Source organism: Harpegnathos saltator, unplaced genomic scaffold (assembly GCF_003227715.2).
Source record: "Harpegnathos saltator strain DR-91 unplaced genomic scaffold, Hsal_v8.6 scaffold515, whole genome shotgun sequence".
Taxonomy (NCBI): Eukaryota; Metazoa; Arthropoda; class Insecta; order Hymenoptera; family Formicidae; genus Harpegnathos; species Harpegnathos saltator.
The window spans coordinates 876906-901920 of NW_020230333.1; the positions used below are offsets into that span (position 1 = coordinate 876906).

General features: G+C 38.8%; 4 protein-coding genes across 4 annotated transcripts in view; 3 read left to right on the forward strand and 1 right to left on the reverse strand.

The window, feature by feature from the left end:
- hiw (MYC binding protein highwire) overlaps nt 1-10434 on the reverse strand; it is a 232485-nt gene extending 222051 nt beyond the window's left edge. Inside the window, exons 1-16 of the mRNA XM_025302855.1 lie at nt 10062-10434; nt 9545-9608; nt 9218-9454; nt 8958-9111; nt 8665-8867; nt 8276-8593; nt 8030-8197; nt 7708-7941; nt 7371-7572; nt 3777-7282; nt 3410-3677; nt 3008-3294; nt 2508-2833; nt 2317-2423; nt 2042-2251; nt 1758-1902 (exon numbers count right to left, since the gene is read on the reverse strand). Coding sequence (XP_025158640.1) covers nt 1758-1902; nt 2042-2251; nt 2317-2423; nt 2508-2833; nt 3008-3294; nt 3410-3677; nt 3777-7282; nt 7371-7572; nt 7708-7941; nt 8030-8197; nt 8276-8593; nt 8665-8867; nt 8958-9111; nt 9218-9454; nt 9545-9608; nt 10062-10156 — 6524 coding nt within the window. The 5' untranslated portion in view covers nt 10157-10434. The remainder of the gene's footprint in view (nt 1-1757; nt 1903-2041; nt 2252-2316; nt 2424-2507; nt 2834-3007; nt 3295-3409; nt 3678-3776; nt 7283-7370; nt 7573-7707; nt 7942-8029; nt 8198-8275; nt 8594-8664; nt 8868-8957; nt 9112-9217; nt 9455-9544; nt 9609-10061) is intronic.
- Nucleotides 10435-12606: 2172 nt separating this feature from the next.
- Nucleotides 12607-16988, forward strand: LOC105186386 (RING finger and SPRY domain-containing protein 1). The gene is made up of 12 exons (XM_011146543.2): nt 12607-12804; nt 13154-13370; nt 13438-13765; nt 13867-14032; nt 14136-14318; nt 14403-14469; nt 14570-14710; nt 14805-14920; nt 14990-15133; nt 15300-15517; nt 15627-15887; nt 15969-16988. Exons 3-12 carry the CDS (start codon nt 13551-13553, stop codon nt 16054-16056), a joined length of 1599 nt encoding a protein of 532 aa, XP_011144845.1. The 5' UTR covers nt 12607-12804; nt 13154-13370; nt 13438-13550; the 3' UTR covers nt 16057-16988.
- A 722-nt stretch (nt 16989-17710) lies between these two features.
- On the forward strand, nt 17711-18804 carry mRpL12 (mitochondrial ribosomal protein L12). The gene is made up of 4 exons (XM_011146542.3): nt 17711-17935; nt 18045-18270; nt 18452-18577; nt 18655-18804. The coding sequence occupies exons 1-4, from the start codon at nt 17871-17873 to the stop codon at nt 18769-18771; spliced, it is 534 nt and encodes a 177-aa protein (XP_011144844.1). The 5' UTR covers nt 17711-17870; the 3' UTR covers nt 18772-18804.
- A 3622-nt stretch (nt 18805-22426) lies between these two features.
- LOC105186402 (uncharacterized) lies at nt 22427-25008 on the forward strand. The gene is made up of 3 exons (XM_011146577.3): nt 22427-23179; nt 23298-24103; nt 24311-25008. The coding sequence occupies exons 1-3, from the start codon at nt 22774-22776 to the stop codon at nt 24746-24748; spliced, it is 1650 nt and encodes a 549-aa protein (XP_011144879.2). The 5' UTR covers nt 22427-22773; the 3' UTR covers nt 24749-25008.
- Nucleotides 25009-25015: the final 7 nt, after the last annotated feature.

A 25015-nucleotide genomic window follows, 5' to 3' on the forward strand; every position in this document is an offset into this window, starting at 1 on the left:
TCGCTAATCATATTACGGCCGTTCGATCTGTCCAACGTGACACTATATTCGAGGTCAGATGTTAAAGTTCTGCCAGCGCGATCGAACGTTTAAATATACAGTCGCGAGATTTCTCGGTATTCCTTGGCCGAATATCGGTTTTCTTCGGGACGCGTCACGTTATACTCGTTCATTATATTCGTGTTTTAAAGGTAGTGCCGAGAACATTTTATACATTTCCAACACGCGACTCGGGGCGAGATACAGTGAGCCACGCGAGCAGAATTCTAATTAGCCGTCTTCAGGAATTACGTATACTTCGTACATTTATATTTATATATATATATATATATATATATGTACATATATTAGTGACGTACGATTGAGAGAGACAGACGCACGCCACTGTGATTAAATATCGTTAAACGTGGAGCTATTTGTCCAATTTCGTTCGAGATAACTGTTATCGACATGGAGTGGTGAATAAAATATGGTTTCGTGATAGAGAAAAAGAAACCGTACGTATAACCTTTCGTATTTCTTTCACCTAATTGATCAATATAAAGATGTAAAGTACACGCCCATGAATGCAACGTGCAACCCCTTGCGCCGGAAAAAGCAATCTTTTTCTTCTTGCAGGATTACGTCCGAACGAGTTTTTAAATGAGAACAATTTAAAGTTCGCGAACGAACGTCCCGGGTTCTGTATTGCGCGTGATTCAGGAGGTGACACGCGCGTCACAATCACGAAACCACGAGAAATCACTTTGGACTTGCAAAGTGTTGTCTTTGCCAAAGATTCTGTTACACATTTATGCAATATCTCTAAATATTATCGTCATTGTGAATAAAGCTTACTTAATACAAAATTCGATTACGGAGAAAGGAAAGCCTTGTCGAAGATAAGTAATTGCAAAAACAATTTCGAAGATAACCAGATAAAAACGGGATACACATTTGTGTTATTGCACAAAGTATTGTATCTGTTCTATAGTCATCATATTTTGCGAGATAATTCCATGTACTTATAATACTTTTTTAATAACGCAACGAATTAATAAAGGCGATGTTGAATTTAGTGTCGAATTTTTTAAATAACAGGTTGTTGTGCCATTATAATAGAGATGATTTATTTTGAGCTTGAATTTTATATAATGATGAATCTCTATTAATATGTGAGAGAATTTTTGATGCACATAATATACATTACTGGGCATCAGAGGAACCTTTTGTATCCCGACAACGAAATTTTCAAGTCCGATAAAAGCTAAATATTTAGACCGTGATAATAAGCGATCAATTTATCGAACCGTGCGTTCTTTCGGACAAGTTAAAAGGAAATAACGACGCTGACTTTTTAACTGAATATTTGCTAAATTTAATTGGAGGATTGGATACTAAGTAATGTGATGAGAGAAATTTCGACGAATATTAAGTTTTATGTAAAATATTGAATAATATTGAAACACGTATAATTGGACGATCAAATCTTTGGCGAAGTGCAAAAAAGAATAACTCTCATGTCCAATGTGATTATCCGTAATTCCGGTAATTACATACCACATGTCGTGTTAACGAATATAATAAATTTAATATAAAAAATATATATATCAAATTTTCTCGATGCGCGCATGCAATATAACGTATGTGATAATTATACCAATGACCTTTTCTCAAATTTTTTATGATATTTGATCGCGATACGATGCGGTTTCTTTTTCAACTAAAGAACATTTGCATTCAAACTTCATGCATCAAGATTAACTTTGAATACTTACCTGTACGGAAGTACGCCGTCGAGAGCCTGGGAAACTGTGGGGGGCGACGCGAGTGCGAATCCTCGTCCAAGCAATGTAGAGTGAACGGAGAAGATCCTTTTTGCTGTTTCCTGCATAGATTCTGAATCCTCTTCAACTTCCTCCGCTAGAAATCAATTGAAATAGCAAAATATGATTATTAGTTCTTGGAAAACAAATTATTGTTGTTACAATAGTTTGCCAGAAAAATTTGCGAACTGCGTAATTTTAATATAAAATTAAAGTTCATTTGCGTTAATACATACATGAAACTGGAGGCAACGATAGATTCTTCTTCATGAGACTAGCGGCGCACGCTCCTCCGAGGAAAGATAACTCGATCTCTAAATTTTTTAGACCATGACCGGATGTTATCCAATCGTAACCGGTGACCAAGCACTTGAAGCCATAGGTATTGGAACTCTCGTTTTTCACATAATCGGATGCAGTTTCCAAGGAGAAGATCACTTCGTTTCCTAAACATGAAATAATTTACCGAGTAATATATCTATTTGTTGTTATCGATGTTCATTAAATGTACCTGGTAACACGACGGCGTTTTGGGGCCATTGGCTCTGAACATTGCTCAGCTTATGTAATACCGGCCAATATAGAGGAATGTCTTCGTTTGCAGCGTTCGTGACTGATCTGCAGGAGCAAAAATTAAATATTATTATTTTTAATTAATTAATTAAATATTAATTCGTAATTCGTAGAGGTACTGCGTCTTACCCGGCGGAGGAATTGGGAATGACATTTGGTATATACAGTTGCAAATAATCCTCCGGTTGCGATGTACCGCATTCTGCGGTGAATTCGACAGTTAGCCACTTGACTGTCTCCGGGAAGGTGACTTTGTAATACGACACTGTAGCCGGTTTATAAGGATGATCGCTCTCCAGCCAAGTGTAATGGTGACTAGTAGTAACCGGAGGAGCAAAGTGTGATTGAGTTTCACTGTCTTGAGATATTTGAGAAGTTCCCATTGCAGACAACAAGTTCAAAGCTGCTATGTGTGGCAACATCTCCTGTATCAGAGTAAGGATTTGCACGCTGCTCTGAAAGAGCAGAAAAAAATGAAGTTTGCATTAAATTCCTTCAAAAAATATAAAATATAAAAATAAAAAATATAAAATATTGAATTCTTTCGTTTCATTCTCATCCTATCCCCTACACCTCTCCGTCGCACGTGCAAAACACGTGCTTATGCAAAATCCTTGAAAATTACTTACTCTGGGATCCGATGTGGCTAAGGGGCTAATGTGCGTCATGACCAACGGCAAGAGAGTCGTTACGAAGGTCGCGTTACTAAGAACTTCATTGGCTATTACTTCCTCCGCTCTCTCCCTCGCCAGAGAGAAGATCTCGTTCGACCGTTGGATGATCGTTGAGGTCATGGCGAGAGTGCACTTTCTCGCTTGCACTTCCGCCATCGCTTTGTTCGTATGTTGCCCGTCGGAATTTTGTGGATTTGAATAATATAGGATATGTGGTATCTGACCTCTAGTTTGTGTGGTACCTGCGGTAACGATAATGCAGTGAATTGATGTATTAGATAAAGTAAAATCGACGCGTTACCACGAGTTATCTCTGCCTCGAGTACGCCTCGAACTCGATACAAATCTGAAACTTACCGTTGAAGCTTAAGGAACAAGCCGTAAAGGTAAACGTTGTACCGTCCGCCCCTTTGACGACGCTCAAGCCGCCGTCGCCGTTGCTGGTCCGTCCGCCACGATTTCGCAATCTAATAGCATACTTCACATTTTCTTTTATGAGCACCGGCTTGTCAAACTTTAACTCCACTATATCGTTGGCGCAATCGTCCGGTCCAAAGGTTCCCCTCGTGAAGTCTAAGCTACTCCAACGTTGAGTATGTGACGGATCGTTGCCGGTGTTGTTTTGCTGGTAGGAAAATAAAAAATACAAAGGTAGTCGGCATTATGGAATCAAAGCTCACAACAGCGACAACGACGACAAACGGTGGATGAAGGAGTTACTTACATCGTCTAATAGCTCCAGCTCGTAGTCGTACACCCCCGCGCCTCCGTAAATACCAACCCCGGCAATGACGATACCCGGCCTGTCGACGGAAAAGCAAATGGCGTCCGGAGATCCATTACCGGTGTTCCACGATCTCGACTGATTCGTGCGCGTGAACCTCGAGGGTGTAGTGTACATGAGCCTGCCGCAGGCCGCCTGCAATTCGTCCTCGTTGCCGCTCGACTGCGCGGCCAATTCCGCGATGACTCGCGCTAATAAGTAACAGCAATGGAGAACCAATTCCGGCAGAGACTGGCTCTTCTCCCTGCAGAGACTCCTCTTGATCGGTATCAATATTAAATCCAACAGCCTGTCGAGCACCTCGCGAAACGACCAGTTCAGCATCTCCTTGCCAGAGCTCTCCACTTGGGACTTGTGGCTGATCTGTTCGACCAGGATCGGGTACTGGTGAGTTTCCGTGGAATTTGCCATGAGCAAACCGGCATTATCGGACGGACTAAGTTGTCGTTTGACGCTATCGCTGCTGCTGTCCGTGATGTTGCTCAAAATCGGGAACGTACACCTCAGTCGTATCGCGGAATTGCACAAAGAGGCCAACACGGCGGAAAGAAGACGATCCTTCGTAGTTGTGCCTTGCTCCTTGTCGATCTCCGATAATAGCTCGCACAAGGAGGTCCATTTGAGATAGGCGGTGGGATAAAACGCGTGATAACAAGATACGAAGGTCTTGTGACACTCGTCTAAAATGGTGCTCGCCATTTTGTTACCCATAATTCCCCCAGAACCTTTATTGGATCGTGTCTTACCCTTGTTCTTCAGGGTGAAGGGTAAAGAGTCCGATAAGATTTGGCGCAGCAACGCCCGCACTTCGCCTATGCATTCCGCCAAGCGCACCGACTCGAGAGGAACCTTCCTAACGGCGTGATTGGGGTAGATTTCGTTGGTGTACGTTCTGATCAGTCGCAAACTGGCCTTGCTTATGTACACCAGGCGCTCCATCTCGAGTAGCGCATGAGTCGAGGACGCGGTCGCGTCGGCTAAACCTGCTTTCAAAGTGTTCCAGCTCCACTGCAGGAGAGATATTAACGACTGGAAGCACTCCTTCGTCACGGTCCTACTAAATTCCCTCTTCAGCACGTAGACCGGCTCGACCTGGTCTCTCTGTCTGTTCGACGTCTGATTCTCATGCGTAATGACGCGGTACAGCAGCTGCGGGATCTGACCGGCATTGACGTCGGTGCCGTTGTTGGATCTCTTAGATGATTTGAAGTAAAACATCACTTGGTCCTCAGCAGTGACCATTCCCTGCCCGCCGGAACCACAGTCGCTGGAAGGTCCGCTGACCTTGACCCAGGCCACATACCACCTGTTCGCCTGCAGAGCTACAGGTTCGTCAAACAAGATCGAGTACTTCTGCCTCGGGCCGCACTCATAAGGGATCTCTTCCGTCTCCGCGAGAAGTTCGCCATCGTTTTCTTGATCCCCGCCATCGATGCCAATGTCGAAGAGCTTTATCTTCGCTGTGTACTCCCCACGACCGCCAAACAATCCGTATCCTCCCAACAGAATATCCGTGTCAGGCATGAAACGGATCGCTTCGATCGAGTGAGGTGAATAACCCCATCCTCCACCGTGACTCTCGAATCTACTGACCGTGGCGAAGTCCTCGCGACTGTAGACCTTGCTGTGTGGCGATTGATTGCACTCGTTCTCCTCGACTATCGACAGGTTCTCGTCTTGGGCCTGCGTCAGGGTATCTAGACAAGCTAGCAAGTGCATCGCGGCTTGAGAGCGAGTAACGAAGCAGGTAGGAACGACCGGAAGCGCCAAGCCTGGATTGAGTATGGAAGCTTCCAAGCCCGGTATCGTCTTAGCTTCCGTTGATATTATGTTGTACAAGCTGATCTCATTATTCGTCGAATTAAAAGTCCAGATGACATTGTACAGAGGATCCAGGCACGCTGCGCAATTGCCGAAGTCTACTTGGTCCGCACTGCTGTAACTGTTGCAGGTACCGTCGCGTTTACTTATCACCAGACTCTTGAAGGAATTGACGTGCTCGTTATGATGAGGGATCAGGATAATGCAGTTCTTATTCGCCATGACGGTGCTTCTGGTCAAGCTGATGGAATTGATCTCGTCTATTTTGACGTACGTTTGATCGCCAGCTGCACCGATCCACGTGGCTCGTCTGCCCCATCGGGGCCCGATATTCGGTACTACGTTCGGGAAACTGTGCCACGGCTGAGACCGGTCGGAGCGACGATTCATCTGAGAGTTGCTATTGGTGGACTCATTCTGACCGTTCCACCAGTTCATGCCGAGCTGTCCTTTCTGATATGCACCGGACGTGTAAACCTCACCCTTCGACGTGAGTATGACGGTATGATTGCTCCCGGCTGCGACCTGGGTAGCGATGGTAGGTAGTTTTACTTGAACTGGTCCCGAGTGCGCCACCAAGTCTCCGACACCCAACTGACCGTATATATTACTACCGAAAGTGTACACCTCGCCATTTTGCAGAAGCAGCACCGTGTGGTGCAGACCGCAGGACACTTGGATCACAGGGCTCTCGTTGGGCACGAGAACCCTCGCCGGTGATATGCTGGCGATCCTCGCAGCGTCTCCTCTCTCCACGTCGCTACCGCCGACGGTCTCCTCGGTCACGAGGTTACCCAAGCCCCCCGACGCCACTTTGTCCGGAAATCCCTTCTGCGCGATGCTCGAGCCGGCCGCGCGCTGCTGATTGTTCGATCCTTTGATTTTCATGCAGTACTTCACGGTACTCGGTCCGGCTTTACACCGTTGCCACTCTTTTATCTCACCTAGTCGTCGCTGTAAATACTCCCGTAGATTCGAGCGCGATATACCGTTGCTGCAGCTCTTTCTCGCGCACGTGCGGCAACAACCGCACTCTGCGCATCCGCTGTCCCCTTCGCCACATCCGCACTCTTGGCCGGGATACCGGTCAGGACGTATGCTGCTCAAGCACGAGATACTGTAACCGGTGCATTCTCTGCATATCGTGCAAACCATACAGACGCGATGCCGCCATTGATGCTGCCCCGGCGGGCACATGCCTCGCGTCTCTTCCCAATTCATATAATTCACGCTCTCCTCTTCCGCTACTATGAGTTCGTCTTCCCCCGTGCCCATTTCCATCGCGACCACCGACATCTCCTTGTTAACTGTGTGCACCGTCGCTGAATCGCGGCCGCATTGTCCCTTGTTATTTATACCGAAGGTGTACAGGTGGCCTTTGTTAGTTAACACGGCGGCATGAGCTTTTCCTAACGACACGCGAACCACGCACACTTCCCTCAGATCGGTAACTAATCCTGTAACTGCGTCGCTATGCAGCGTATCCTTGCCGAACATCAATAGAGATCCGTCTCGTGTGACCAGAGCGGTGGATCCATTGTTGCAAGCAGCGTCTACGATAAACTGGCCTTCCACTTTCGCCATTTTCTTTGGTTTTACCGGTTTTGGTTGTCTACGAACTTTATCTGAAATCAGATTGGTGTGTTTTGAGTATTGAAAGTATAAATATTTGAATGTGTTGTAAACGAAACGAAGTATATGCAAAGAACTCACTGCTGTCTCCATCCTCTCCGCGCCTAGCAGTACCAGCGAAAAGCACAGAGCCGTCTTCCATGACCATCACGACATGTTGTCCATCGTGACCCACCGCAAAATGCGTAACCCTTGGACCTTTACCGAAGGTAAAGTCGAGCCAATTGTTAGGCCTCGTATTCGTCTTCATACCAAGACAAGTGCCTTTTCCGCTATATAATAACTATGAAAGGTAACGTGTTTTTTTTTTTTTAATAGAGCAGATCAGGTAAATCATACGCAATATAATGCTGAGTACATCGAGCATCGAGTGTTTACTCAACAGCAATTGAAAAATGTTCTCGCACCGAAAACTCACCTTTCCAGATAACATTTTTAATAATCCAAATTCTTTCCCCGCTGTAATCATCGTGATTTCATCGTCACATCCTGAGTTCAAAGTATGTACCGATAAAGTATGTACCGATTGCTCTTCGTCGAATGACGCGTATCCAAATATATCTACGCATTTTCTCGCTAATTTCAATGGTAGTTCAGAGGTAACCGTTACAGGATTGCTTAATGTATTTATTGTACGTACTACAAAGCCTTCCTGTTTGGCAAAAATAGAAAACTGATTGCATAAACATATCAAAGACAGTAGTGCACAGTACAGTCTTTCATAAGATTGCAATAATTACATCTTTGCCCGCTGTTATCATGCCCAGATTTTCACCATCGGAGAACATGACTGATGATGACCAATCTTTCCCTTCCAATACAGCGATTCCTGTTACCACGAGTGTTTCCGCGTCAATAATTAATAATTCTCTCTGTTTTCTAGGTGCGCATTTAAAATACAATGAATTCTGCAAACGAAACCTTGTATAAGTAACATCCCATTTATTTTATCATTGTGCAATCTCAAGCATTCGTGCGAAACCAACATTTGCATAGCCAAGCCATCCTGTTTCTGTTGGATAAAAGTCTGCTTTATGTATATATATATGCCCCCATATTGTACCACCATGGCCGCTTCCAATTTTCAGTAAACCACGAGTCGTGTGCAGATACAAGTATTTTCCATCGCTTACAAAGCTTCGCTCGTTCAAAACCATATTGTTCATCTCACTTGATAACTTAAGCGTAGAGGTATATATCTTGGAACACTTAGGAACTCCGTACGTAATCCAATCTGGTCTTACAAGTTTACCTAACAAAACAGCATGAACACTTCTCTGCAGAGACGTTAACACACATGGCATCTGAAATTCAAACTTTATAGCATACTGCAGGTATAATATTAAGCAGTAAAACAATATTTGTAGCAAGATACCTGAATATTTTGTACCGCTAATGCTCTTGGAGACATAAGTAGAGCAGCTATCGCCGCCAGTAAACGCCCGGTATCGCCTCTCACCACAACAAGACTCAACAGACATGCGCAAGCGACAGCTGTCAAGTGACTGCCATCATTGGCAGCGGCTGACTCAGGACCGTGAGATGTTGCGAGATCCAATAACAGGTCGAATAGTGGATCTGCAAAAAGTAAATTGTTAAATGAGAATGCTTCAAATATATCAATCAAATCTAAGATCGTATCGAAGATTGATATTCAAAATTACACACCAATAACATCATCTGGCTCGGACTTGAGACCTTCAGGTAATTGCCCTTGTAAAACATCCAATAGAGCTGACAATGCTTTTGTACACAAGACTGGATCGATTGTTCTACTTTCTCGCATCAATGTAAAAACACTTCTTAAACCAATACCTACAATCTAATTGATAAAGATTTTAGAAGATTTTATAACTGTGTTGTAAGGATATATACAATCACAAGAGGCCATATACAGCGAGTAAAAGTAAACGCAAGATATTTCTTACCTTGGGTAAATTTTGTATAGTAGATATCCTATCTTCATCATCACTGTCTGTATCTATGGTGTCGCTAAGTTCTGTTGGTGGAGAGTTACAGTTTGATCTATAAATCTCACTCGATGTTTTTGCATGTTTCTCTAAAATAGCGTGTCTCACACTAGCAAACACAGCAAATGCTGAGGCATTACAAGATGTTTCTATCTCTGGAGGATTGTTATAATTCAAGTCCCCATTTAAGTCAATCTGTATATATGAAACAAATGCATGAAGTAAATATTAAAATCTATTTATCCAAAAGATTATAGAAAACAAAAGAACTATGGTTGTTAATACCTTTTTCTTGTCTCGTTTACGAATACTCTTATTTCTTTTACATTTCCTCCATTCTCCTTTATTCCTAGAAGGTATAACATAATATACCGAACAATACATGTACATGCATGTGTTTGTATATAAATATTTTAATATAATTTTCTACAAATCTAAGTAAAATATATAAATATAAGTTTTAATACAGCAAATAAATACGATAATTTCGTTGACAACCAAAGGCATACGTAAACCGTTCAAATTATTCAGTTAAGATGACTTTACACACAACCAAATTATCATTAATAAACAAAATTTGAGGTTAACGTCCTAAACGTCGTTAGGACGAGCGAACAAGTGTATAATCAGCACGCCAGGCTGTTAATTAAAGATTTCATTGAGCGAGGCAGCGAGTCATTTCGCTTAGGCTGATCATCAACCGGTCAATGACGACCGGAATGAATCGGCGGCGTAGTCACCACCAAAAGCGTCAAGTAAACAAAGCTCGTTGGAGGTTATACGTCAACATTTTAAGTCGCACCTTTGCGCCTCGGCGACGTTTTTGAAGAGATCGTAAAAACATTTGGCATAATTCTCAGGCTCGGGCAGCAGCCTCTCGTTCTCCCCAGACACCATGACTCGCGCGAAACTCTCGGCACATGAATCACCAAGTCATTTTCGTAATACTATTGATCGTTGACACTTCGGTCTTCCCCATGTGATAGCATTACGCGTTCCCTGGAAAGAAAGTACCGGGGTGGCGCGCGGTAGCACGCTCGTCTCGTTTACTCGAAGCTTCGATTTGTCTCGAAAAAAGCGATTTACTACTTCGTGCCGTGCCGCTGCTGAATTCAAAAATCAAACGTCTACGCTGCGTGTTTCGCGGAGTTTGTCTTGAAAGTGCTAGACGTATGCCGCGAGTACGGCACGCGACTTCGATTATCGAAGTGAGTTATCGCGCGAGTGATAACTCCGACCGCGAAACCGCGCGAACTTTGTATAAGAGAGTTCCTTACCAATGACAGACAAATGTATCGCGCGGAGATACGTTAAAGGTCAGCGGGTTTGTATATGTATAAATGAGGTACACGTCATGTGTATATTTAACAACGAAAGCGGAACATTTCGCGGACGATGTACGTCACCTTGTGAAATTCTATATATATATTGCTGGCGTCACGCATACGCGTCGTTTTAATGCAGATGCATTCGTGTGTTCGTTGTGAAAAGATTTATCGCAAACATTATGTCGCAGAGATGTTTGACAATTAAAATGTCACGCCAAAGCAATATTATGCAAACATCTGTATATGTACAAATCCTAGTCTATTTGTAATCGCGCTCTAATTCTATTGAACAGACTTCCTCCGTCTATTTACAAGAATTGAAAAAGTCGCTTGTTTACACAGATGTGCGTGAAATAAACTTTGCCGTGAATATAACCATGATAAATAATAACAATGGTAATCTGTGTGTGACTAAAAACTATTAAATAAAAATAGACGATATAGAAGAAAATAATTGACTTTCAAAAAATTAATTTAAAAAAGTATCAATTTTTTAGTATCAATAAAATTGTAAAATAATTTATAATGATCAATTAATCAGATTTTTTTGTGAAATTATTTATAATTGAAACAAAAACTATCTTTTTGGTTTTGACACTCATAAAAAATCAAGAAATGAATAAGCGCGTTAAAAAACAAATAGAAAGCTTAAAGTTTCATCTTTTAAACTTATCATATTTATAGTATGTTATCATATTTATAGTACAAGTTTACAATATAAAAACAACTAAAAATTGAACTTAAAATTTAATCAGTTATTATCTTATTTAATTAAATATATCTCAGTAATAAATAAATAGCAGTAATAATATTATAAATTTAATATTCATATAATTTAATACATAAAAAATTTCGCCTGATAAATTTCGCTTATTTTTCATAGATAACGTTAAGAGATAGAAGAGTAAAACATCTAATTTGTCGTTAAGTAAGACTACTTTTTGAAAAATTAAGTTCTATGGCTGACTTCACTGTTAAATCATACTACTTCTACTACCACTGTAAATTTCTATACTAATTCCTAGGTCATTTAAGAATTTAGCAGAGAGAAGCCTGTTTTAAACCAGTGGCACACGGTGCTTGTTTTCGTGCTGGATTGCTTGCTGGATGAAAATACTGCGTTCTGATTGGTACTTTTCCGAAGATGGATGGAAATGCACCAATCAGAACGCAGTATTTTCATCCAGCAAGCAATCCAGCACGGAAACAAGCACCGTGTGCCGTTGGCTTTAGTTATAAGATTAGTAAACCTTACACCCGTATTCATAGTCAGGCCTTGTATTTAAGGCTTCCTTGAGTTTATCTTCAGATGGTCTGTAGCCAATAAAATAATCCGTGCAGCATCTAAAGATGGATATAAGGAGGCCTCAAATATAAGGCCTGACTATGAATACGGGTATTAAACCATCACTAGGTCTGGGCAACGATCATGAATCTTTTCCCTAGCGTGAACTAGTGAAAAGTGAACGACTTCTGTGAATTGGTGAAAAATGAAAAGTTTTATATAAATTTGTAAAAATCGAAACATATCACGAGGCGAGTCAGCGGCAGATCTTCTCGCTAAACTAGACTCTCTCCCGTCTTGTCCCTTCGCCTTCTCCTTCTCATCATTCATGCAACGCATTACCCGCAATTCGGGAAGAAATATTTCGAGGCCGCGCGGACAATCCTAAGCAATCCCTAGCAATCCTAAGAGCATACACACATACGTAGGCTGCGTTCCGATATTCACTGCCAGCACTGAAATTCTATAGTATACGTAACACAAACTATGTATTTTCAGTACTGGCAGTGAATTTCGGAACGCAGCCATAGTCGGCCTGTTTTCTGTATTAATAGTCTTTGATATCTTCCGATATCTTTTCTCTATCTTATTCCATATCTGTTACCACCCATGCTTATTTCGAACTATGTTTCATATTTCGACCACAATATTCCTAAGAGGGCGCTAGTGCACAGCGAAATTTTTCTGGTACGCTAAATCCCGTAAGGCCAACAGTCTTTATAGTATCTCGTCGGTGGTTTCGTCGATCGTGTACATACGCGTGCGTCTCACACAGGACGCAGAGCGATACGGCACGATCTACGCAAGTATATGCACTGCAGACTATAATTCGGTAACGTGTCACGTTAAGATCAAGAAAGGATCGCTGTGAATGCTCTGCGTGGAAGAATGGACAGAAAATATTTTCTTCTGCCAAATGCGAGATTGACAAAGTAATATCAGATTAACCAAGCTGTATGTTTCGCGTCCTTCTGGGTGGTAAAATTACCTTTCTGAGAGAGTATCGAGAACATAACCTCAAGATGCGACATTCTAATTATATGTTTTGATCGAGTACTAAAGATATTTGTAGATATGTAATTGTAAAAAAATTGCTATTTGCTAGAAACCATTTCTCTTAAACTTTTAAACTAAAACTCACTCAATACATTTCCACATTTTTCTTGCAAGAATATTTGTGTAGCATCAAATCCACCAATAATATCAATTGGTATTTTTATGAAACATTTTATCCTTATTTAATTTAATTTTTGCAATTTTTAATTTTTGTATTTTTGATAGATTAAAACGGATGATGGATGAATGATTAAATATAGTTGCATGCTACGGAGCAAGTTTTAATAATTAAGACTTAAAGAAGATCTATACATTGCGTTTAATCTGCATTTAAATATGGAATGTTAAAGTGACATGAAATAAATAAGTAGTAAAGGACATCTATAATAATATCATCTATATATGATAAAGGGATATGACTTATCATGATATCACCTGTCTGGTAAGTAATATGAAATTTATATGTATATTGTGTAAAACGGGATTTATTATTTAAATCTTATTTTTAGCCTAGTCAAATGCAAGATTTGATGGTCCATTTGTATCATTGTTCTGTAAATGTAACCTAGATGGTAGTCAGGCAATAATTTGTTGAAGGAATTATAAAAAAATATTTGTGGGAATGGGCAATTGTTTGTGTAAAGATACTCCAGACGAACTAGAGACATATGGTAGTAATGATCATGCGGAAGGTCAAAATACAATACTACCAGAACCAAGCATAAGTATGGTTTCATCTAGTGACTCAGCATCTCCTTCTTTTAAGTTCCCAACATCAGCAAATATTGATAAGCTTGTATTAGAAACATTGGGAAGTCTGGATACTCTGGTGGATAAGTAAGTAAAAAAGTATAATATATAATATATCAATGTATGTAATACAGCTCAGTATGTCTACTACTGTTTTATCTAATAAATATTTGTTTACATATGTTTAGTGATCATGAGCCACCACCAGCAATGTTAAAATTAAATGCCATTGCTGATAAAGAAGATGGTTGGATACAAGTAGTTAGTTCTATGGTCAATGTTATTCCAATGCACAATCCGTTAGGCCCTTCTGTTATAATATTATTATTAGATGATTGCCCTTTACCTTCAAAGGTTGGAACTTACTAACTAAATTCTTAAAATCTCAAAGAATGATTGATACCAAACAACAATCATAGTGAAATTAGCAGTAATACTTTATTTTGTGTTATTGTAGGACTCTGTGTTAAGATTATCACACATGTTTCAATTGTCACAAAGACTTGGAAAGATACAAATTACAGCCACCCAACAACGCAACATATGCGTAGTACTTGGTTGTATTGCAGAGAAACTGGCTGGTCCTAGTAGTATAGCGATTTTATCCGATGCCACTTTAGACTACCTTGTTTCAAACTTGGTATGTCATTTTATTAAATTAGCTCAGATATTTGGTAGTATTTATATTTGTCAAGTAACTTTTCAATGTGATTTTATTTTTCAGCGAGAGGATATCGAGCCTTATGTAGTGTTATATTCTTTAATAGCATTAGAGAAGTTTGCACAGACAAGTGAGTAGAATATTAATTTGATAATAAATATATGAACATACAGACATATTCCTTTTGACGCTTCTTTTAAATGTGCATAACACATGTTATGTATCAACAGGTGAAAATAAAGTAACTATCAAAAAACGTCTCATGGTAGAGAAACAAAATCCACTACTTGAATTGGAGAAATGGGCTACAGAAACACATTATGTGCGACGTCAAGTTGGTTTCTGTGCACAATGGTGTTTAGATAACCTATGTAAGTATAATAACTCTACCAAAAATCCTCTAATTTAGCTACACTATTTTGCATGAACGATAACATATTCAATATCGATCTTTATCCTGTTCAGTTTTAATGGAAGGTAGAAAGTATTCCCATGACTCGGTCGACGTGACTGGTATTAATGTAATGTTAAATACGAAGGATGTAAGTGAGTACCTGAAAATATCACCTGATGGTTTAGAGGTAAATATACCATGGTATTATATTATTTATCCTTATTCAAGCAGCTTGTAATCTATTGTCATTTTATAGGCGCGATGTGATGCATACTCTTTTGAAAGTGTACGGTGTACGTTTCAAGTAGATTCGGGAATATGGTATTATGAAACGTTAATAATAACCACAGGAGTGATGCAAATTGGATGGGCCACAAAAGACAGCACGTTTCTGAATCACGTAAGCAATTCCGTCTATAATTTAGGCAATTTTCTATCTGTTGTTAAAAGAGATTATATATAATAAACGTATCATATAACATTAATTTATTATTATGCATTTTCCAAACATTTCAATCGTCTTCATATGAAGGCATAACTCGACTTTCTCTGTCTTTTAATATTAGGAGGGATATGGCATAGGAGATGATGAATTTTCCTTGGCCTATGATGGCTGTCGTAGACTGATTTGGTATAATGCGCGAAGTGAAAAATTTCACGACAGACCATGTTGGAAATCTGGTGATATCTTGGGTTGCTTATTGGATTTAAATAAATTAGAGATAATATTTTCCATTAACGGTGTACCGCTTAAACCGTGCATCCAGGTATTTAAAACAGTAAGGTACGTATATGTATATTATAATCTTATGAAAACATCGGTAAAAGAGCTATATATATATATATATATATATACAAACGAAACAATTTGCGACTTTATTGGAATGTTGTAGGTCTGGATTCTTTGCAGCAGCTAGTTTCATGTCATTCCAGCAATGCCTTTTTAACTTTGGAAATGCACCTTTTAAATATCCACCTACTGATCGAGAATTTCAGAAGTTTAACGACTATGCTACATTAAAACCAGAAGACAAAATTGTACTTCCCAGACATATATACCTAGACCAATTGCGAAGACTTAGTGTTAGAGAAGATTCCTGTACATTATGCTTCGATCAAAGGGCATCGGTGAGGTTACTGCCGTGTGACCACAGGTAACATAATTCTAAATGAAAATAACACAGCAGCAAGTATTACATATGAATACGATACGAATAATCGATTTATTTCCGCAGAGGGTTTTGCCAAACGTGTTCGAAACAGCTGATTGAGTGTCCAATGTGTAGAGCTACTATTGAAGAAGTAGCTTCTGATAACATATGACATCGATCATATCATATAAATCTTTACCAAATCTTTTACAATTTTTCTTATATCATGCAACTTTCACAGAAATTTCACGAAATAATCATAATTATAGTAGGTAATTATTTATGCTGTATATTATATACAGTGATTACGTATTACATAATTATTTTGCGACATAATGCGTTAGTAGATAGAAAAGACTACAAATTTATAACAAATAGGAAAAATTCCGTGTGGCCGCAGTGAATCATGAATGAGCAGACAACTTCGTTATAAGGGTCGGATTTAAAGTTTGAAGCGCGAGCGAATATTTTATGAAAACATTCTCCTTGAAACTTTTCCATATACATCCCTATACTTTTTTTACTATGTAGATTTATAGGTAATAAAATTTCGTGATTTATGGAGATTATATGCGCATTAACGTCGGAAAATTAAAATAATATACTGACTAATATATTATTTATTATCAGACTGAAAAAAAAGAGTTCACTGGATGAGAGTGACGCACGCATTTATTACCACAAGAAGTGTAATGTGGTAGGTGGAAATGTTTCAAATATATAGAAATAAAATCGAATACGGCAATGACAAAAACAAATCTTACGCTAAGACTTTCTTTAGCGTAAATGTTCATTCGTAGACAAATGTGCCCGTTACGCTTCTCGAATGTAATTGTTATTCTCAAATAAATTTTGCCTAATAATTCTTGTTCTGAACTTTGAGACGACGTGAAATTCGCGTGATAACAGTCATCTGTTAACTCGAAAATTTCTTCTGTTAGAATTCGAAAGTTCAGATTATTTGCAAATCATTTATGCGCAAGTGAAACTAACTTGTGATGTAATGTAAATTTATCTTTAAGAAACTGTGAAATACTGATAATATAGAATACATATATTATGTTAAAGTATATATAACACACTCACATACATACATACATATATATATTATATTCTTGAGAAGACATAAAAAGAAATTTAATGTTTTATCATACATGTATTTTACGAACATTTTTTTATAAAGTCTTATTTTCGTTATCAATCACCTCCTGTTATTTTACTGCAAATAATACAATCCCAATACTCTACCAGACTGAGTGATATACATACATATATATATATATATGTGTGTGTATATACATATATATATACATCACTAAAAAAAATTTATAATTTGCTATTTCAGCATTAATGTATGTATGTTATATTTAATATTAGGTATATTAACTCTAAAAGAGACTTGTGCGCAAATTTCCTTCATTTTTATTTTACTTTACATATATATTGAAATAAAACTTGTCTTTCAGTAGAAAATTAAGTAATTTAAAAATAAATTTGTTGGTAAGTAAAATTCGCGCGAAATTTGTTGGTTAAAAATAACAGTGGGTAAGTTAAAAAATAAAGTTTAGTAAGGTGTCTTTCAGACTCTTCTTACACGTTTTATAGACATTTGTATTAAAAATCAGTTTTACGTATCGTAGCTACGCTAAAGATAACATGACATTTGCACCATTTGTATTTCGGTTAACCATGTCCACCAACGAGACATTAGACCTGTTCGTTTTGTCTGCACTGCTGAACTGGTGCACCAAGTTGAAGTGAGAAAACCTACGTTTGTCTCACTTTAACTTAACGCACCAGTTCAGCAATGCAGACAAAACGAACAGGTCTATTAAAGCCGGTTGCACACAGAATGCGGCAAGCGTTGTCGTGTCCTGTGTGCAACCAGCTTAAGACTACGTTTATGTGCCAGGTGCTTACTCTCCTACCGGTCCTTAATAATTGTATACTTGACGCTGTCATAAATATATTCATAATCGATTCCAAATGATGAACATGTTTCGTTTGGTATCCCGACAGAGGCTTTGTCAGTTTCGTCGATTTCACAAATGGTAAGGTTGAGAAATTTCGAACGCGTTGTATACTTGCAAATCTCCAGCTTACATAACCTCACTTGCATTAGATATTTTATTTAAACAATTATGTGTTGATCGTATCTAGCGTAGTTCAACAAGCGGAAGCAAATGCGGCGACGAGTACAGTGCAAACTGCACCGGTGTCAAATGTCGACAACATGGTCAATCCGAAAATCGATAAAATAGCCAACGACATCACTGCTCTCAATTTAATAGAAGTAGCAGAACTTAGTGATCTATTAAAGAAACGACTCAATCTCTCAGATGCACCTGTTATGCCTATGGGAGGATATGCAGCTATGCCAGTAGAGGTAATTTGTTGTAATAAGGATGTCAAAGTATTTGTTACATTATATATATATATATATATTTGCTTCTACTCTTCATATTTCACTTTAGAAGCAATTTAATATAGAAAGATGATTAAAAACAATTTCGACACATTGATTAATTGTTATTATTATCATCATCATGATTAATTTGTGTTTTTAGGAATCAGAAGAACCAACAAAGGTACAAACATCATTCACTGTTAAGTTGCTAAGTTTTGATGATAAACAGAAGATAGCCTTGATCAAAGAAGTGAAGAATCTATTGCCAGATACAAATCTTGTTCAGGTATTGACTAATTAATATTTAATGTTAAATAATATACTTTCTTATAAGAAACTTTATCTTAAGTTTTATTAAAATAGGCCAAAAAGTTTATTGAAAATGTTCCTGCAATAGTACAGGCTGATATATCAAAAGATGAAGCAGAGAAATTAAAAGAGTCTCTAATGAAGGTTGGTGCCACAGTTGAAATTGTATAAATTTATATTTGCAAATATATATATATATATATATTTTTTTTTTGTCTTTCCTTGTTTGTATGTAATTGCAATTATTTAAATTCACTGCACTTTCCTGATATTCCTGTATTATAAAACATTATATAATGTTTTATAATAAAAATGTTTTATAATAAAAAATTATATAATGGTCATTCTTTTGTTTCATTCAATTGTATAACTTTTATTTTTATTATGATACAATTTATCATTGCAGTTAAAAATTTTCATACTGGATATATTATATTAGTGTAATGTTACATTATTCAAGGGTTGGGTTTCTTTCTATATTATGAAAATAGGTTGTTCGGAAAGTTCGTTTCAAATTTTTGAAATAAATTAAGAGCGCAATATTTTGCACAAAGAGGAACTTTATTGAAGCAAATATGTACCGTTTTGTTCAACGACCTTGGCCCATCTTTCAGGAAGCTGCATGATGCCTTTGCTCCAAAATAAAGGTTTCTTATTGGCGAAGAATTTATTAAGATGACTTTTGAGGACTTTCAAAGACTCGAATTTCTTGTCCCGAAGAAAATTTTTTAAAGAAAGAAATAGATAGTAGTCAGATGGGGCAAGGTCGGGAGAATATGAAGAATGAGGAAGAACGTCCCATTCGAAGTCTAACAGCTTCCTACGGATAGACATTGCGACGTAAGGTCTGGCGTTATCATGATGGAAAACAATTCCACGCCTGTTGGCCAATTCAGGGCGCTTCCGTGCGATGGCAGTCTTCAGTTCGTCCAGTTGAAGGCTGTACTTCGCCGCGTTGATGGTTTCGTTTGGTTGAAGAAGCTCATAATATACCACGCCCTTAAAATCCCACCAGATACTCAGAAGAACCTTTTTCGCATGAAGCCCCGGCTTGGCCACTGTTTGCGTAGACGCGTCGCTGGTTCCCCACGACCTCTTGCGGCTAATATAATTGTATAGGATCCAACTTTCATTGCCTGTTATGATCCTCTTCAAGAACGGTTCTTTTTGGTGCCGTTGAAACAGCATATCGCAGACGTTCGCGCGTTCCAGCAACTGCCGTTCATTCATTTCGTGTCGCACCCACACATCCAGTCGACTTGAGAATCCTAGCTTCTTCAGATGGTAATGCACGGTGGAAACAGACTTGTGCAGAGTGTCGGCGAGTTCTCTAACTGTCACTCGAGGATTTTCGTGCACGAGATCCATAAGAAGCGTTTCATCAACCTCCTGAGGCCGGCCTGAGCGAGCTTGATCTTCCATGTTGAAATCGCCAGCTTCGAATCTTCGATACCATTTTCGAACTGTCTGGTGAGTGACGCAGGCATCTCCATATACTGAGAACATTTCATTCAGGGTCTGCGAAGCCGTGAAGCCACGTTTAAAGCAATATAGCATCACATGACGAAAATGGACTTTTTGGTTCTCCATTTTTCAAACTGATTTCTGACGAAATAGTTGCACTTAGGAAGATCTGCGAAGTTTCCTTAGCGGGCTCACAGATCCGGGAATGTTTGTTGACAAACATAAAATCATTTAGAGCGCCCTCGTTCTTACTGATTACATAGAAATGTGGAGCGCGCGAAATTTGAAACGAACTTTCCGAACAACCTATAGTTACCTAATAGTTAAATTATAAAAAGATATTTTTATTGATCAATGTATATGCTGACATTTTTTATCTTAAATTAACATCACTCATTCTATTTTATCAATTATTCCTTGAAAAACAGTGTTCCAAAACTTTGACCTGTCACTATATATGTTAGCTTCATGGTTTTACCAGAGTGAAGCCTGAAAGCGGCCACGCCGGAGTTTTTGGCGACATGCATTTTGATGACTGATCTTAACGCCATCTGCGCCCATTTGTAGCCGGGAACTACATTGATTACGCCCATTTGCGGACGCTGCCGGTAAAGTCCCTATTTGGTGCGTGTCCGTTCTACGCCCATTTACTGGCGGTTCGTGTCTGTGGTACGCCTATAATTGCGGGTTTGAGAAACACGGCATCGCGTACAAACTTACACCTCGTTCAACAGCACATGATTCTTTTTCTGTACATATGCATTTCTATACATATTTTTGTAAAAAATTGCTTCTTCTAATTATTATCCGAATTATTATCTCTTGTTATCTGGCGCAAACTACTTTTTCGTTGTCGTTGTTGTTACTGCGCCGCGGAAGCAGGCCTTACGCCACGTACGTATCGTCCGTGCCTCGACAATCATCCAAAACGCGTTTCCCCGCGACCGAGCCGCGCCCGCATAATACCGCCGATTGTCCTTAGATTAGCGCGACGCGACGCGTCGCTCTCGGCGCGCTAATTTACCATTCGTATCTTTGATTCGGAATCAAATACGCGAGTCGCGTTTACGGTCAAACTATGCCGCTGGAAACTGTCTCTCTCGCAGTGTTTCAAGGCGGAATCGAGGTCGCGGAATTAATTCACGTATTCGTCGAGACGTTATAATTGCTATTTAGCTCTGAGCTAGTTTATTCAACTAAGTACGCGGATAGAAAAGCGATTTGTGTTAATTGTTCATTTTCTCTCGCAGAGAAACGAGAGAGAGTAAATCAGTATCGAGAATTACGTACTTGACGAAACGTACTATAATTGCTATTTAATTCTGGGCTAGTTTATTCAACCGCAAGTAACTCCTCAGAACGACGCGTTTCACCGACCTTCTCTACAACTTTTGTTTTTATGCATCCTGGGTACGCCAAGTGTTTTTGTCTAATGGGGATAACCCGAGTCCCTCTGAACTATTAGATCGCAAACCATAAAGCGAAGTCACGCTCTCACTTTCCAGTCTTGCGTCCGCCTTTTACTATCAAAGTTCTCCGAGTCTCGGGGAATTACCGAATCGTTCGACGCTCGTCCGAGAGGACCGATTTCTCATTCAAATGCATGTCGCCAAAAACGCCGGCGTGGCCGCTCTCAGGCTTCTCTCTGGTTTTACATTTAAAGATCTATAGGAACTAAAAGCAAATTCTAAATTGACTTTAGTGGTGTCATGTGGTAAAAATATGGAACAGTGCTTCTATGCATGGGTAACATATTCATGCAAATTTATTTATTAGTAAATCTTTATAATAAATAAAATTTTTCAATAATAGTTTTAAAATACAAAGTTTAGCTTTTCTACACTTTTAGAAAACTTCCAGAAAATCACATAGTAATTACACATGGTTTAAATTAAATTTTGTTATAAAAATGCAATAAAAAATTATATATTAATATTAATAAGGCAGAATGCACAATGAGCGTCTTTTTAATTAACACACCCACCATGCGACGTTTATGTCTATTTTCTATTTTGCGAACGCACAGCGTCGAAAGGTAATGTCCATAGTTTTCTGGTTCTGATCTGTGCTGTGTCGATGCCCATTTCCTCCTTTTTGATGATTATCTCTATGTTATCAACATTTCTATAGGTATGAACCTTGTCATTTTATTCCTGTTTTTTTTTGTGGATGAGATCGAATGATATAACGAAGAGAGGAGAAGGTTCAATATTTCTTCGCATTATAACGACGTACACATTTTGTGCCATGTCACTCAAATTATTTTATCTATATATAAATGTAAAAACGTTCATGATAACAAATTACAAATATCGATTCCATCCTGCTCAGCGCTGTCATTAATGAGTCGTGTTATGCTGAAATTATCAACTTATTATTTGGCTATTTGGGTGATCCTAATGTTTCTTCTCTCAGATGCCAGAAACGTGACAGAAAATACGAACCATTCAAGTATTTATCTTTATCATTGTTGTTTTTATCGTTTCCCTATCTTACTTGTGCACTTAAGGAAAATTATAATAATAGCACTTAATACGACAAACGTAAAACTTAGATTTTGAAGAAAAGAAAACATTGGTGCCTAATTCCGCCAGAAACTTTCGGAAAGAAGGAACGTTCCGTAAAAATGATTTGATCAGGTTGACATCTTCAAACGAAATTCCGCGATTTGAAAATGATCGGATAGCAAAAAGTGCATATAAATATATAATGAAAAACGAAAGAACTTTGCTGGATTATAATGGTCCAGAAATAACGGAAGATATGAGGAGCAATCAGGATTTAGCCGATCATGTTCGCGTTAAAAGAAGTGAATCTACAAATGATTCCTTCCCACTTTTCTGGAGCAAGAACGGTACGACCGTTGCGTTCGACCAATTGCTGTCTAAATCCTACATCGATTCAAATCATAAAGTTGAATCTGAAGTAATCGATGTAAGTAATCGGACGTATTTACGGCACAAAAGAGGCGTCTTGCCTAGAAATGGGCAACATAGAAAACGTGTGAAAGGAAATATTAGACATCCGAAATATCGCATCAAAGCTGAAGTCGGAGGTAAAAAACGTGGTACCTTGAAATCATCCCGTAAGTTTCCCAGGAAGAAAACAGATGCAGGTACATGTCACATCTTTCTGTCATGAATACTCAATACATAAATATTATATTCGTTTTTAAATATTACATTCGAATTTGTTTTTTAACTCACTTGCTGTTTCTATTGTATTGTTTACAGGGCAAAGAAGGAAAAATACAGAAATCAATGTTCGTACCAGCAGGATCAACGAATCACAGACAGAGTCTAAGATGAAGAAAAGGGAATCTGAGAATAGAAGTTTGAATAGCAGTAATATTGCTGAAACTGGTTCTACCGATTACGAAAGAATGGAAGCTGATAAGTCCGAGACACTGATAAATCAGAGCGATTCAATATCGTCACTTAACAATAATGGACTTAAAGAACAGCGAGAAGAGAACATCGTCGTATTACCTTTCGTGCACACCGGTAAAGCGGAATTGCGAGTTCGTATTGAAAAAATCCCTACGAATGAGTCTTCGTTTATTAATACCAACAGTTGGATAGATCATCCTATAACAATCAGTCCTTCTTCAATTATGTCAACTCGATCACAATATGGGGCAATTGACGAAATTAATAACACCGTTACAAATATTGAACTTACTCCAAGTTTCAATTACACCGAAAAGAGGGAAAAGGAAATGGACGATCCAACTAAATTTATTTCGTTGGGAACCGATCAGAACCAGAAGGAGGACGATAAATATAAGCATACGGACAAAAAATTTGCTGAATTCGCAGACGAGGATATGAAATATCGCACAAAGAGAAATCAAGAAATTATGTCCAAACGTTACTTACATAACAATATAAATACGACAAAATCGAGGCATTTCAAGGACACTGGACAAATAATAGGAGATACTAAACGCAAAAGAACCATATACAGAAAGGCTCGTGGTAATCGCGCTGTGAGATCCATCGAAGAAATTAAAGAGCTTGTTGAAAAATTAGTCGTTAAGGTAACTTGCGCTAACATTTTCGTATTTTATCGGCCAGACTTGTCTTAACAAAAAATACATATCACTCCGAGAAAAGAAAAAAATTATCTGGAAAGTCTTCTCGTCCATCAGATATCTCATCATTTCAGGAATTTAATTTAATTATTCTACTATAATAGGACAATTGAAAATTGTGTAAATAGTATTCTCTATATAATTCATTTTAAGGTAAATGAATTACAAATGTATGTGAGCAACTATAGCGAAACTCCACACACGACGACGGGCTCTTGTGTCAGTGAACAGTCGGATCGAGTGCCGAGGCTTTCGGAAAACTTGAATTACAAATCTAAATTTGTAAGAGATGTCGACAATCATGAGCGCTTAACGAACAACCGTCAGGCAGACACCGTAGAAGAAAGAGCTTTCCAGATACCCTCCAGCGCTTCGAGAATTACACGAGCAAATTCCCAAGGCAGGAGGAAACGGCTTCGCAAGTGGAACAGGTGGACAGATTGGAGCAGTTGTAGTGTCACTTGCGGCAAAGGCCGACAGATCAGGTGGAGACATTGTTTGCGCGATTGCGACGATGCGGAAATTGAAATGGAGGAGAAGGCATGTCAATTGCCCGCATGCCCGCCAGGAAAGTTTCTTGGAATATTTTGAAAATCTCGCTGTTTCCGATGGATAAATGCATGGTGATAAGTACGAGTGCATATTTGATAAGAACGAAAAAATATCGAATCTACCGTATCATCCTGCACTTCAACAATATGTCCCAAGAGAAAATAATTTCATCTAAAAACAGTTATCCAGAGTCACAACAATTTCGCAAAAATAAATGAAATAATGGAAGGATCTCGATTTGATCTTGTTGCTGTGTCGATAACAGTGTTCGTTCGGAGAAATAAAAACGTTGAAAATCTTATGTTC